The following is a 14,755-nucleotide window of genomic DNA, read 5'->3' as shown; positions in this document are numbered from 1 at the left end:
TTTTAAATTTTATTAGGACTTATTTTATGACTCTGCATATGATACATCTTGGTGAACACACCATGTGCCTTGTGCTCTGTTTCCAACCAATCTTAATTTGTACTGCACGTCACTTCTGACACTAACTACCCCAGTGTCAGGGTCAGACTCCACAGTTTAAGGGCTCAGTGCTCACTGGAGATGCCAGCCACAAGTCTCAGGGTCACTCGCACTTCTGACTGACGAGCTATAAGTTTGGGTTCAATCATTTCCTAGAATGACTCAAAATTCACTGATACAGTTTTCTTATAAAGGATACAACTCAGGAACAGCCAAAAGGAAGAGGTGCATAGACGTAGGTCTGGAAGGGTCCAAGATGAGGAGATTCTGTGCCCTCTCTCTATGGAGTCAGGGCCTGATACCCATCCGACACCAATGTGTCCACCAAACAGGAAGCTCTTCAAGCTTTGGGTGTCCAGAGTGTATTCTGAATCTCTGTTATTTGGTGCATACACATTTATGATTAGTATGTCTTCCTGATTAATTGAGCTTCTTCTCATTAGGAAATGTCCCTCTTTCTCTCTCAAAATACTTCTTGATATGAAGACTATTTTATCTAATATTAATATAGCCTCACCAGCTTTTTTTGTTTACTATTTTCGTATTTTAGGCTATTTTCTTTCACTGTTTTATTTTCAATCTGTTTCTTTAAACCCAGAAGTGCTTTTTTTTTTTTATAAATTTATTTATTTATTTTTGGTTGCATTGGGTCTTTGTTGCTGTGCACGGGCTTTCTCTAGTTGTGGCGAGCGGGGTCTACTCTTCATTGCAGTGTGAGGGCTTCTCATTGTGGTGGCTTCTCTTGTTGCAGAGCACAGGCCCTAGATGAGTGGATTTCAGTAGTTATGGCATGTGGGCTCAATTGTGGCTTGCAGGCTCTAGAGAGCAGGCTCAGTAGTTGTGATGCACGGGCTTAGTTGCTCGACGGCATGTGGGATCTTCCCAGACCAGGGCTCGAACCCATGTCCTCTGCATTGGCAGGCAGATTCTTAACCACCGCGCCACCAGGCAAGTCCCAGAAGTGCTTCTATTATGGACAAGTACACGTCCTTCTCTTTTATCCAGTCAGACAATCTCTGTCTTTTAATTAGGGTATTTAATCCACTTATAGTAATATAGTTATAGATATAATTGGGTTAGATTATTTGTTATTTGTTTTCTGTTTGTCCCATGTGTCTGTGTTCCTCTTTTCCTGCCTTCTTTAATTGACTATTATTTAGTCTTCCACTTTACTTTTAGCTTCCATTTGGCATTTTAGCTATATCTCTTTTTTGGTAGTTATTCTGGGGATTATTAAATGCATACTTAACTTATCACATTCCACTTGAGAGTTAATATTGTACCACTTTAAATAAAGTTTAAAAACTTATGACAGTTTAGTTTTATTTGCCCTCCCAGTTTTTTGTGCTATTGTTCATATATTTTACATCTGAAAATGTTATAAACCCCACGACTCAAAGTTTTTATGTGTTTATTATATTTCAATGTGTTTGGGGTGTATGATGTTTGCATTTTTTTCAATTTTATTTTCATGCTTTAAACCACAGTGTGCTAGATTTGAGATGGCTGTAAATTCTACCACGTCTAGTGTAACAAAACATGGACAGATAAAGCAGTGAAATAAATATCAACCAACAAGCTACATGATCTGTCTTAAGGTCTGTTTCTTTCTCTATCAAAAAGATTGCTATGAGGATTAAATGCATTTAGATTAGTTTATGTAGAAGCTGGAGCTCAGTAAATGTTACTTTCTGTTCCATTTAAGAAACTGAATTTTCAGGCAGATATTTTTAATTAACATCAATGTACTGCAATATACTGGGAACCAAATAACAATGAGAAACAAATGAAATACAGACAAACTAAATAACTCAAGCTGTATGGTACAAAGAATTTGTTAATTAACCTACAATAAAAAGAATTACCCAAATACTCTTACCTTAACAGAACTGATATTTGGTAGTTCTATTAACATGTCAATAAGTAATTCTGCCCCCAAATAGAATGGTAAAACAGAAATAAAGAGGAAACTGTCCTGGCTAATAGGAAATGTTTCATACAGATCCACTGCTTGTTTATGAAGTATTTGTAGCTCCTGAGTAAAGTTCCAAAGAGCCCGACAGCAGTTCTGAAGCAGAGTCCAATAGCCGCCACGATGAGCGAGAACCTAAGACAAACACAACATTCAAAAGATGCCGAAGTTCCCAAAGTTATGGATCTCTGAACAACTTCCTCTTCCTGCAAATATTCTACATCAATAGTAAGAGTAACTAACACCATTTGTTATATACTACTTACATGTGCTAGACACTCTGGTAAGACATTTATATGCATTATCTCAGTTCATTCTAATGACAACTCCTATGAAGTAGGTATGCACTAGTATTCTCCTCAATTTACAGATGAGGAATTGGAGGCATGGGGCTAAACTGCCCAAGGTTATGAGTCTACTAAGTGATGAGCTAGGATTTGCACACCAGCAGTCTGACTCCAGCACGCCCACTGTTCTAGGTGCTGGGAATGTCACAGCGAGCAAGGGAAACTGGGCCTGCCCTCGTGAGGCTTCAGTCTATTAGGAGAGACCGATACCAAATAAGCAGACAAATAAAAATACAACTTCAGGGAATGATAAGTGTTGTAAAGGCAAATAAAGCAGAAATGACTCAGAACGTGATGAGGGTGAGAGGACAGGTCCTTTTATACAGGGTGGTCAGGAGAGAAGTTCTCTGTGAGGTGAAGTATGAGCAGAGCCCTGAATGTTGAGTTGAACAAGTCATGTGAAGGTGGGGGTGGGAGTGTTGGGAGAAGAACATTCGGGGCTGAGGGAACAGCAGGTGCAAAGGATGGAGGGTGAACCTGAGGGCTGAGGAGGGAGCAAGCTTAGTGCTTTCAGAACCCCAGAGGGGAGAGTGGACTGCACAAGAGCAAGAGGAGTGAGTCCTGAGAAGTGAGCAGAACCCAGACCTTCTAGGGCCCTGAAGCTGGTACAAAGGAGCAGAGGATGCAATGCTCATGGTCAAGGCAGGTGATGTGGGTTTACTTTACATTTTTATAAGGTCACTCTCTCTACTTCACGAAGAAAGTGGGCACTTAAGTATTCCTTTCTCATCTAGAAAGAATAAATTTCTTCTCATCTCTTGAGAAGTTTGAAGTACATCCCCTTCTTGCTATGAGAAAAAGGAAACAAATTTCTTTGTAGATAATGATTCCAATTCTGAGTTTAATATTCTATCATATAATATTTAACAAGAAAAAGACAAAAGCATTTGACAGAAGACACAGGTAGCCTGGAGAAGCAGGAGGTCAGGGGGGAAGGGACAGGGCTTCCCCGTGGCCTAGAAAGATCTTCCCCTGTGCTAGAGGGGAGAAAGGAGTCTATGGTGCCCAGGAGGGATCAAGAGCCCGAAGAAGAACCCCTGGTGTCACTGGAGAAGCCCATGTCCCAAGTGTGGCTAGAAAGCAGCAGAGGGGTGTCTGAATATTCATGGAGACTTTGTAGACAAGGACAAAGGCCACCTCAGCTCTGGGTGGATGTATGACTATGACTAAAGGGGCTTTCCCTCCTCCCTCACAACTTGACCAAATGTGAGACCTCAGTCCCATGGCAGGCAAGCCTTACAGATGACTGACATAAAATCCAGCAAATTTAATCTCACCGATGAAACTAAAATTATGTATATTAAGTAAATAAATGTATCATACATGCCCAAATTCATGGGCTGAGATTTACGTCCACTACATTAACAAATAAGAAGGACCACCTTACCATTGCTCTCCTGCAATATAAAAAGATTTTCATAAAATGATCCAAGAGACCCACATTTGCTGAGTGATCCTTTTCTTTACCACTGAGACCTGATTGAGAGTCTGATTCATAACCTGTTTGTGTCTTGGAAACATTTTCATCACTCATCGTGGAATTAAGAAATGCCGAAAATTCTTCTCCATCTACAGTACAAATATAAAGTATATTATTATTGAAAAGAGAGTTAAGTTCCAGGAAACACAACAGGTGACTAGCATCAAATGAATAATTCAGATAACAAGCGCTACATAAATTTGAAGAAAGGACAGAATTATCATGGATATGCTGAACCCGGGAAAGTTTCCAGAGAAGGAGGCTTTTAGATTAGGTCTTAAAGGGTGATCATGATTTAGCTACGTGGGAAGAATATAGAGAACATTCCAGGCAAGGGTGATGGCCAAGGGAATGATGCAGAGGCAGGAATGTCATGCTTTGGGGGAGAAGAATGACAGGATCCCACTGTTCCTTAATTTCCCCGCAAACAGGCCATTCCCTGGACACACACGCCGGAAGGTGAGGAGTATCCCCTGGTGTTAGGAAGTGCAGCAACCCTGATCACTCGTTCTCCCGCTGCTGTGCTATAAAAACACAGAGGATTTCTCCTGCCACAAACATTCCCTTACTAGAACTCTGCATTAAATAATAAGTCTCAATAGCAGAATATTTTATTGCCAATTTCATGGGAGGTCTTAGGGAGCTACTTTAAAAAAAACTCAAGAAGCTATATATACTGTAATGTACATACAAAACATGGACTCTTTCTATGTCCACGGAATTTACTTTCAAATACTTTAATAGTCCTGGTATGACATGCAGGTACCAGTTAAACTTAAACTATACCCTAGAAGAAATTAAAAAGCACGTTAAGTACCTCAAATCTGAATCAACCCCCCTGGGGCAGTTAACCAGCATATGAAATATCCTGTTCAGCAATAAGCCATATAGGATTTAAAATGCCATTTCTGAAAATCTATATAAGAGGGTTTGTACTAGCATAAAGATATTAGAAATAAATTTTTATTTGTGAAATGAGTGGTATTCAAGATAGGTGATTGTTTAGAAATAGTGTCATCAGTGCAACACCCAGAGAGCCCTGTTCACCTACATCTCTCCACGTCCTGGAGGCCCCAGTCACCTGACCAGAAGACAATATTGGTTGGTCCTGCCATGAGGGTATTACTGCCTTCATCTTGGAGAGAGCTTTCACGGAAGGTGATAATTACAGCTCCTAAGGCAAGAGCGGACTGCCCTGAGTACAAAATCGGAACGATGAAACAGCTGCATGATGTTTTCATGCCTGCTTGCATCAGTATGTTTGGTGGAATTTGTTCTGAAACTTACTTCCACTAAAACATAAAACCTGACGGCAAGTCTTCACTTACCTTGACCACTGGAGGCTACCAATATTTTTTAAAAGAACATTATATTTGCTGAATGGCCAAATTGATTTAGGGGAGAATCCTACATAAATATTTCCAAATATGTATGATGATGCCACAAAAATGTAGAAATTTTTTAAAAAATAGAATAAGAATCTCCTACAAAATATCACAACTCAACTAAATTCCTAAGTCATTGGAAAATGATGTGTGTAGCTCTGTGTCTATGGGGGGGTGTACGTGTCAGGGTATGTGTGTATGTATGTGTTGCATTTGTGAATAAAAAAATCTAAAGACGATTGGATAGCATAGAACATACTTATTTTACCTGATGGTAAGAGAGCCTTTCTTCTTTTAGCTGTAAGAAGGAAATCAAGCATCGCTTTATAGTTTTCTAGAGTCAATTTTCCTGTTGGTAATACTGTTCCTGAATTATACAGTGAGAACATATTAGGATCAAATGACCGGAAACTGCAAAGGGGAAAAAAACTCATTAAAAGAACAATATAAGCAAAATTGAATTAATTCCGTCAAATACCAAATAAATAAATACATGTTTTAATAAAATGGAATTTAGCACCAAGTTACCCTGATACAAATTCGGTCACTGTCTAATTTTTGTGCCGCCAAGTAATCATACACGAACGGCCGGTGTGACTGGCAGGTCGGAGAAGAAGAGCTCTCGGTGTCCAGGGGACAGTGAGGAAGTTCATCTGATCTGAACTGTTTTCCCTTTCACAGCCTCAAGAATGGGTCACTTTGCCAAAAGCCTTTCCTGTTAGTCAAGCAATCTAACTGCTTCTTAAATGCTAACCTGGTCTAGCCCACATAGACCAGAATTTTACTTTAAACAAAATTCTGGAGAAATAGAAACTGGATCAAGTTCATTGTGGGTTTCAACCTGCATATTGTTCACTGGATTACTGAAATAAATACCCTCTTAATTCATATCCCTGTCACCATTCTTTCCCTCCTCCAATCCATTTGATATGCTGCTGTCAGAGAAAGTGCCTATCATAGACCTGCTTTAAAAAAAAAAACAACTTAATAATCTTCCACTGTATATAAATTAAAGTTAAGATTTAATAGACTGTTAAGACGCTCCATGATCTGGTACTGATCTACTTTTCTAATCACTTCTCACCACTCCCTTTCACATGCCCTAGATTCTGGTCAGACCCCTGGGGGTTCCCATCCTGTGTTTCCTACCTGGGCTCTTGACTCATTCTTCCACCTATCCGAAATGCCTATTTCCCTACCTGCACATTTCTAAATCTTGCCTGTCCATCAGGACCCAAGGCAAGTGGCTTCTCCCCGTGAAACCTTTCCTGTTAGTCTCATCAGGAGAAAGCCTCCTCCCAAGGAACAAAGACTTTATGTGCACTTCACTTTTTACCATTATTTACAATTATTCGTGAACATTTGTGAGCCACACTACCAGACTCCAACTTGTATATACTGCTCACCTTTGAATGCCCAGGTACTTAACTCAGCACCTGGTATCTAATAGGTGCTCAACAAGGGTTTTTTTTGGCCACGCTGTGCACTTGCAGGATCTTAGTTCCCCGAACCAGGGATTGAAACCCAGACCCACGGCAGTGAAAGCTCAGAGTCCTAACCACTGGACCGCCAGGGAATTCCCTCAATGAGTTTTTTTTCTGTTGTTCTTGTGTTTTTAAAGAAAGACTCTGGTTACATAGAGTTACTCTGGTTACGTGGTATTCCATATTACGTATTTATGTTCTTTTTTTAATCTCCTATAAACAACACTTTAGCCAAAGACAATCAACAAGAACTGGAAAATGTCTTTGGAATTAATGACAGAAAGTTTACGTTGTATGAGAAAATACAACCTGTGTTTATACAGGCTTAAAATATACCTCTAAATGAAACAGAGATTTGCCTAATGACTACTAATATAATTTCTGTACAATTAATATTAAACTTCTCTTGGAAAATTCACTTTCCCCTTTCACTGAAAGCTATATTGACTAATATATTCAAAATATATGCAAATTAGTACTTCATAAGCACTTCAGCACTCATTTGGGAAAGATTCTGAGATAAGAAGTTTAAAAATATACCAAAGGTCAGTACAGACTGAAGCACTTTGTAAACCTCTTTAAGTTATCATCAGCATTGGAGCCCTGCTCATAGAAATACAACCCATGTTCTTGAGACTAAAGAAGTATTATTCATTGATAATATACTCTACCTGACCATTACCAATGACGAACCAAATTTCATCTTTGCATGTTCCCCTAGCTCTGTTAAAAGCAGGTTGAAGTGTGCGCTTGCCAGATACAGGTTCATCTGAGCTTTCCAGGGCATCTCCTCAAGAAATATTTGATGAAACCTCTTCTTTTTAACATAATTTAATATTAAAGGATTCAAGTTATCTACCAGGAATCGATGTGCTACTTTTCGAACATCAGCTCTCTTATTTCTGCAGAGGGAGAAGGAAGTTTTGAAATTATACAAACTTCCAGACATTTAACAAAGAAGAATGATTCCAATTTGTACAAAATACATCAAGAAGTCACCTGACTGCCCTTATGCAAATGTTTCTGGTTTATCTGTCATTTCCTTAGCGCTAAAAACGTGAACTAGGACAGTGAAGCACGCACAAGGATAAACACTAGGGATGAAGACACTATGAATTGCCTTCAATTCTCTCTGATGTCTGTGTGCTAGGCTCAAACCAAACAGCGCTTTTCTTTTCCATCACCAAAAGGCCACTGAGATTAGACAACTAAATTATAACATTGTAATGTTCACATTCATCAACTAACTTCAATATTAAACAAGAAAATCATTTCTCTGTTCTGTTCCTTAAGGGAAAAAAACAATGGAGCCAAATTTTTTCTAACATTAGCTAGCCTACAGAGGAAATAAAACAGTCAACTATACAACTATACGTGAAATAACTTCATACATCCTATATGCAGTGTGCTCTGGAAAAAACTAATATCTCAAAATTTAGCTAATAGTTTAGGTTTTAAGTATAACATATATTCAATTTGTTTCAAATTATTCCTATCAAAATCTCAAAGTAGCCCACTTAATTTTTTTTTTTTTGCGGTATGCGGGCCTCTCACTGCTGTGGCCTCTCCCGTTGCGGAGCACAGGCTCTGGACGCGCAGGCTCAGCGGCCATGGCTCACAGGCCCAGCCGCTCCGCGGCATGCGGGATCCTCCCGGACCGGGGCACGAACCCGTGTCCCCTGCATCGGCAGGCGGACTCTCAACCACTGCGCCACCAGGGAAGCCCAGCCCACCTAATTTTATAGTTACATAGTTGTTTAAATGACATGACTACTTCTTCAAAATACTTTATCTTTTTTTTTTTAACCCTTGACAATGTTGCTGCCTCATTGGTCTGTGCCATTCTACCTGATTTATATTGGAGAAGGGGAAAAAATGATCTCAACTGGTAAGTTAAAGTATCTTGCTCACTTTAATAGACAACATGTCTGCATCTGAATCAATACAACACACACACACACACACACACGGAAGAAAAGGAAAGAGGGATGGATGGAAGGAAGGGAGATAGACGTTGTTGCATGAAAAAAAACATATTCTGAAGAACAAAGGAAGGAAGGAAACTACTTTTTTTTTTTTTTTTGGTACGCGGGCCTCTCACTGTTGTGGCCTCTCCCGTTGCGGAGCACAGGCTCCGGACGCGCAGGCTCAGCGGCCATGGCTCACGCGCCTAGCCGCTCCGCGGCATGTGGGATCTTCCCGGACTGGGGCACGAACCCACGTCCCCTGCATTGGCAGGCGGATTCTCAACCACTGAGCCACCAGGGAAGCCCGGAAACTACTTTTTGATATGTAGTGTTGACATTATCACTCAGTGCTAAATATTTTGTATTTTGTTCATGACTTCCTTTTAATCCAACGTTTTTTGAGCTTTTTGCTGTTGTTTGGTTGTCTTAAGTAATGTTTTTTGGTTTCCAAACAAATGGAAATGTTTTAAATAACTCTACCTTAAAAATTAAAAATACAATTTCCAAAATAAAAATCAATCTTATTCCTGTGTGAAGAGGTCAAGTCACCTCAAAAGGCCAAGGAGAGTGACAGGACTACCTGCATCTTCCCCGCCACAGAGGGTGAGATCATACAGGGAGATACTTCTCACTTTGGCGTTAGGATCATTTTGAGCTGGAGGTAAATGAGAATGAACAGATGCAGAAAGATGCCTTCTTGGAGGTTCCCTTATCTGATAGAAAATAGAAACTTCTGAAAAATGAAGAATGCCATAAATCTCCTCTCCTGGGAAATTTTATGGCCATGAAGAGTGAAAATCAGCGTCAAGATGGACCTGCCCAAACAAGTCTTACTCCAACAGTTTCTCTCATATTTCTACCAGAGTTTGCTGCCCTTGAAAGCCTAAACCCCTTTTCCTTGTTTTGTCACTTTACTATAAATTTGTTGTTCTTTTGTTAAGATGCCGTAGAAGCCGAAGTCCTAACTACCCCTTTGAGTAACTCATCACTGAGTTCTCCCATGCATATGCAAACATTAATAAACTCCTGTTTGTTTTTCTCTTGTTAATCTGTCTTTTGTCAGTCTAATATTACAGAGTCCCAGCCAGGGAACTCAGGAGGGTAGAAGGAAAAATAATTTTTTCCTTGCCTAAAATCTCAATGAAGCTGTTAAAAAAAAAAAAAAAAGCAGGGAAGTAATAAGAATAAAAGCAAAAATTAAGGGCAAGGAAAATAAACACAATAAAGAAGACTTACAAAGACAAAATTTGGCTCTTTGAAAAAATGGGGAAAAAACAGACAAACCTCTGGCAAGATAAATCTCAAAAATATGAGAGAAGACAAAAATTAATGAAGTTAGGAATGAAATACAGGGTGTAACTGTAGATATAGCAGAGATTCAAAAGATAACATGAGAATATAATAACGTTTTATGAATATATTTGAAAATTTAGATAAAATGGATAATTTCCTAGAAAATAGAATTCATCAAAAGGAACTCAAAAAAAAAAAATCACACGGTCTTCCCTAGTGGCTCAGTGCTTGAGAGTCCGCCTGTCGATGCAGGGGACACGGGTTCGTGCCCCGGTGTGGGAAGATCCCACATGCCGTGGAGCGGCTGGGCCCGTGAGCCATGGCTGCTGAGCCTGCACGTCCGGAGCCTGTGCTCCGCAGCGGGAGAGGCCACAACAGTGAGAGGCCCACGTACCCCAAAAAAAAAAAAAAATCACAGATTCAGAGTGGCTATTAATCTTAAAGAAGTTGAATCAGTAGGTAAAAAATGAATGTATGTGTGCAGACATAGTATGTTATGATAAAAATACATATTTGGTCTTTGTCCTTTGTTCCAGGTATAGACCTCCTAAAACTTGGAGTTTCCTGAGTGATAGGAGTTTCTTGTTATTCATGATGGAACACACCTGAGTCTAGTAAGGTGCTAGACTCAGGTGCTAGTAAAGTGACTCAGGGTTGGGCCCCTAGAGAGCCTCTGGATAGGGGCTGGTCACCATAAAAATCAAACACATGAATACTAAGTGGAACTCTCAGCCCCAACCCCCAGTCTCCGGGGACAGTGACTGCAGATTGGTTTTTTAAAAAACCTGTGAACAATAAGGTTCAGAGAACTTCCAGGTTGGTGAACATATCCACTTGCTGGGAGAGCGATGCATCACAACTTCACAGGGACAGAGGTTCCTGTGCTCAGGACCCTTCCAGACATTGTCCTATGAGCCCCTTCATCTGGCTGTTCACGTGCATCCCTTATAAACCAGTAAACGTTAAGTAAAATGTTTTTCTGAGTTCTGTGAGCCATTCTAGCAAACTACTGAAACTGAATGGGGTGAGGAGGAATTATGGGGACCCCCTAGTTTGTAGTAGGCTGGGCAGAAATGTGGGTAGCCTGGCCATCCCATTTGTGGCCGGCATCTAAAGTGGGGCCAGTCTTGTGGGGCAGGGACCTTCAACTTGTGGGATCTGATGCTGACTCCAGGTAGATACTATCAGAATTGAATTGAATTTTTATGCTATAGCTCTGTAAGATGTTACCATTAGGAGAAACTAGGCAAAGGGTTTTGTATCCTTGGATGTAGAATATCTTTTTGGACAGTTTCCAGTCTTTTTTATCAATGGTTGTTCAGCAGTTAGTTGTAATTTTGGTGTGCTCGTGAGAGGAGGTGAGCCCAAGGTCCTTCCACTCTGCTATCTTGTCCCAACTCCCTGAGAAGTGGTTGGTTTTGGAAGACACATACCGTTGGAGTCAAAAGTGTGAGAAAAAGACACTGTACACGGTTTAACATTTATGTATTAATGTAATTCACTGCATAATCAGATTAAAGGAGAAAAAAATCTTAGTGAAGAAGAAATATTCAACAAGACTGAACACAATTCAGAAGAAAACTTTCAGAAAACAAGAAATAGAAGACAATTTCCTAAATTTGATAGAGTATCTTCCCAAATCCCACATAAATATGCCCAACTGATTTTTTGCAAAGCTGCAAAAGCAAATCAGTAGAAGGAGGACAGTCTTTCCAACAAATGGTACTGGAACAGTTGGATATCTGTAAGTAAAAACATAAATCTCAATCCCTTATACAAAAAGTTAATTCAAAATGCATCACAAGTAAATATAAAACATAAAACTTGGGGAAAAAATATATGACCTAGGGCTAGGCAGTGTTCTTAGATTTGACACCAAAAGCACAACCCATTAAAGGAAAAATTGATAAGTCAAACATCATCAAAATTAAAAACTTTTGCTCTGTGAAAGACTGTGAAGAGGATGAAGAGGCAAGCTACACACTGAAAAAAAAAATTTGCAAACCACATGTCCAACAAGGGGCTTGACCTATATCTAGGATATATAAAGATCTCTCAAAATTCAACACAAAAACTAAAAACAAACAGTCCAATTAGAAAATGAGCAAAAGACATGAACAGACACTTCACTAAGAAGATATATAGGTGGCAAGTAAGCACATGAAATGAGGTTCAGTATCATGAGCCTTTACAGAAATGCAAATTAAAGCCATGAGACATCACTAACACCTACTTTAATGACTAAAATAAAAAATAGTAATACCACTACCTGCTAGCCAGCATGAGGAGAAACTGGATCACTCAAACACTGCTGTGGGGATGTGAAAAGTACACCCACTCTGGAAAAAAGTATGGGATTTCTCACAAAGTTAAACATGCACTTACCACACAATCTAGTAACTGCGCTCTTGGCCATTTATTCCAGAGAAATGGAGATTTATGTTCACACAAAACCTGTACATGAATGTTCACAGCAGCATTATTCCTAACAGTCAAAACAATCCAAGCAATCCAAATGGCCTTCAGTGTGTGAGTGGTTAAACAAATTGTGGTATGTCAGTGCCACAGAATACTACTGAACGATAATAAAGTGAACTAGTGATGCACACAACTTGAATGGGTCTCAAAGGAACTGTGCTGAGTGGAAAGAAAAAGCCAATCTCAGAAAGTTATATACTGTGTGATTCCATTTTTATAACATTTTTGAAATTACAAAATTATAGAAATGGAAAACAGATTAGTGGTTGTCAGGGGTTGGGAGGGGGAGAGGAAGGGAGGTGGCTGTGGTTATGAAAAGGTAGCAGGGGGGCTTGGCGGGTAGATCCTTATGATAGAGCTGTTCTGTTTCTACACTACGGTGATAGTCACACAAGTCTATAAATGTGATAAAATTGCATAAGACTAAATACACACACTCATATGATTGCACATAGAATTGCTATAATCTGAATATGGTCAGTAGATTGTATCCATGTCAATTTCCTGTCTGTGCTATTTTTAGTTATGTAATTAATACTAGGAGAAACTGGGTTAAAGGTATACAGGTTTTTTCTGTATTACTTTTTGTAACTGCATGTTACAATTGTATGTACAATTATCTGAAAATAAAAAGTTTTTAAAAGTGCATGTTACAACAAGGATGTCCACAATCACAGACTACATTCAAGATTAAACTTGACATCCCAACCTGTAGGCTAGACAAAGAAGTAAGAGGCTTGAGTGTTAGAATGGATTAAGCGAAACTTTCATTATTTGTTCACAGTATGACCGTCCACACAGAAAATCTGTAACTATGGATAAATTACCAAGTTGTATAGAAGATCGAGTTGTTTATAAATCAATCATATTCATATATAAAAAACAGAAGTATTCAAAAACATAATTTTAGAATACCATTTACACAAATACCAAAAAGCATTCCTTTTATGTAGCTAACAAAAGATAGGTAACAGCTTTATGGAGAATATCATAAAAATTTATTGATAGATATTAAATAGGATCTAAGTATGTGGTCTGTCTACTAATAGAAAGATTCAATGTTGTTTAAAACAATAACTTTTCAAACCAATCCATATATTCAATTCTATCTCCATCAAAATCACAAGTTGTTATTTCTTTTTATTACTCACAGCTATTCCAAACTATTTTGTGGAAGAATATCTAAGACGTGCATGAAGGAAAAGAACATCCTGGAGAGACTTGTCCTATCAAGACAATAAAACTTAATTTAAAACCAAACAAAGTATGATAGTGTGATATTGACTCAGGGATAGACAGAGTAATGGGACAGGAAAAAGATTCCAAAACTACATATAAGACAACTTGCTAAATGACAAAAAGTGACAGTGATGACAGAATAGACTACTCAATAAAGGGAGCTAGTCAATCGGGTATAATGAAACTATAATGAAACTAAAAAAGAGGGGGAGAGGGATTCTTCCTCTCACCATTCATAAAAATTGATTAGAGTTGGATGCAATTCCTAATTGTAAAATCAAACATTTAAATTGATGAAGAAAATACCTTACTACCTCGGAGAAGAATTTCAAAAATGATAAAGAGAAATGTTGATACATTTGACCCAATTAGCAGTTATAGCTTTTGATTTAAAAAAAGATGACTTTCAGGGACTTCCTTGGTGGCACAGTGGTTAAGAAACCGCCTGCCAATGCAGGGGACATAGGTTCAAACCCTGGTCTAGGAAGATCTCTCATGCCGTGGAGCAGACAAGCCCGTGTGCCACAACTACTGAGAGCAGAGCCCACAAGCCACAACTACTGAAGCCCGCATGCCTAGAGTCCGTGCTCTGCAACAAGGGAAGCCACCGCAATGAGAAGCCACACACCACAATGAAGAGTAGCCCTGCTCGCCCAACTAGGGAAAGCCTGCGTGCAGCAACAAAGACCCAATGCAGCCAAAAATAAATAAATAAATAAATAGATGAATGAATGAATAAAAAATAGATGACTTTTAAAATGTAAATGGATGAGCCTCAAACTGGGAAAAGCATTAGTATCCAAACTTCTAAAAATAAATGAGAAAACAAAAGTTGCAAATGCACAAAGGATCTAAACAAGCAGTCTTGAGAACAGAAAAACCCTAGGGTTTTAAAAAAACATGAAAAGCTGCCTAACCTCATTAGTAATCAAAGAAATAGAAATTAAAATAACAAGGAGAGAAAATTTCACAGCTCATAGGTCCACAAAAATTTGAAAATTTGATATTAAT

The 14,755-nt window shown here is 38.9% G+C and overlaps 1 protein-coding gene across 1 annotated transcript in view; it reads right to left on the bottom strand.

The window, feature by feature from the left end:
- Positions 1–14,755, bottom strand: part of CFAP54 (cilia and flagella associated protein 54) — a 310,761-nt gene that overhangs the window by 161,822 nt on the left and 134,184 nt on the right. Inside the window, exons 33-36 of the mRNA XM_067697614.1 lie at positions 7,439–7,669; positions 5,552–5,694; positions 3,806–3,987; positions 1,979–2,206 (exon numbers count right to left, since the gene is read on the bottom strand). Of these exons, the coding sequence (XP_067553715.1) occupies positions 1,979–2,206; positions 3,806–3,987; positions 5,552–5,694; positions 7,439–7,669 (784 nt within the window). The remainder of the gene's footprint in view (positions 1–1,978; positions 2,207–3,805; positions 3,988–5,551; positions 5,695–7,438; positions 7,670–14,755) is intronic.

Source organism: Pseudorca crassidens, chromosome 11, assembly GCF_039906515.1.
Source record: "Pseudorca crassidens isolate mPseCra1 chromosome 11, mPseCra1.hap1, whole genome shotgun sequence".
Taxonomy (NCBI): Eukaryota; Metazoa; Chordata; class Mammalia; order Artiodactyla; family Delphinidae; genus Pseudorca; species Pseudorca crassidens.
This window is presented reverse-complemented; position numbering and strand designations above follow the sequence as displayed.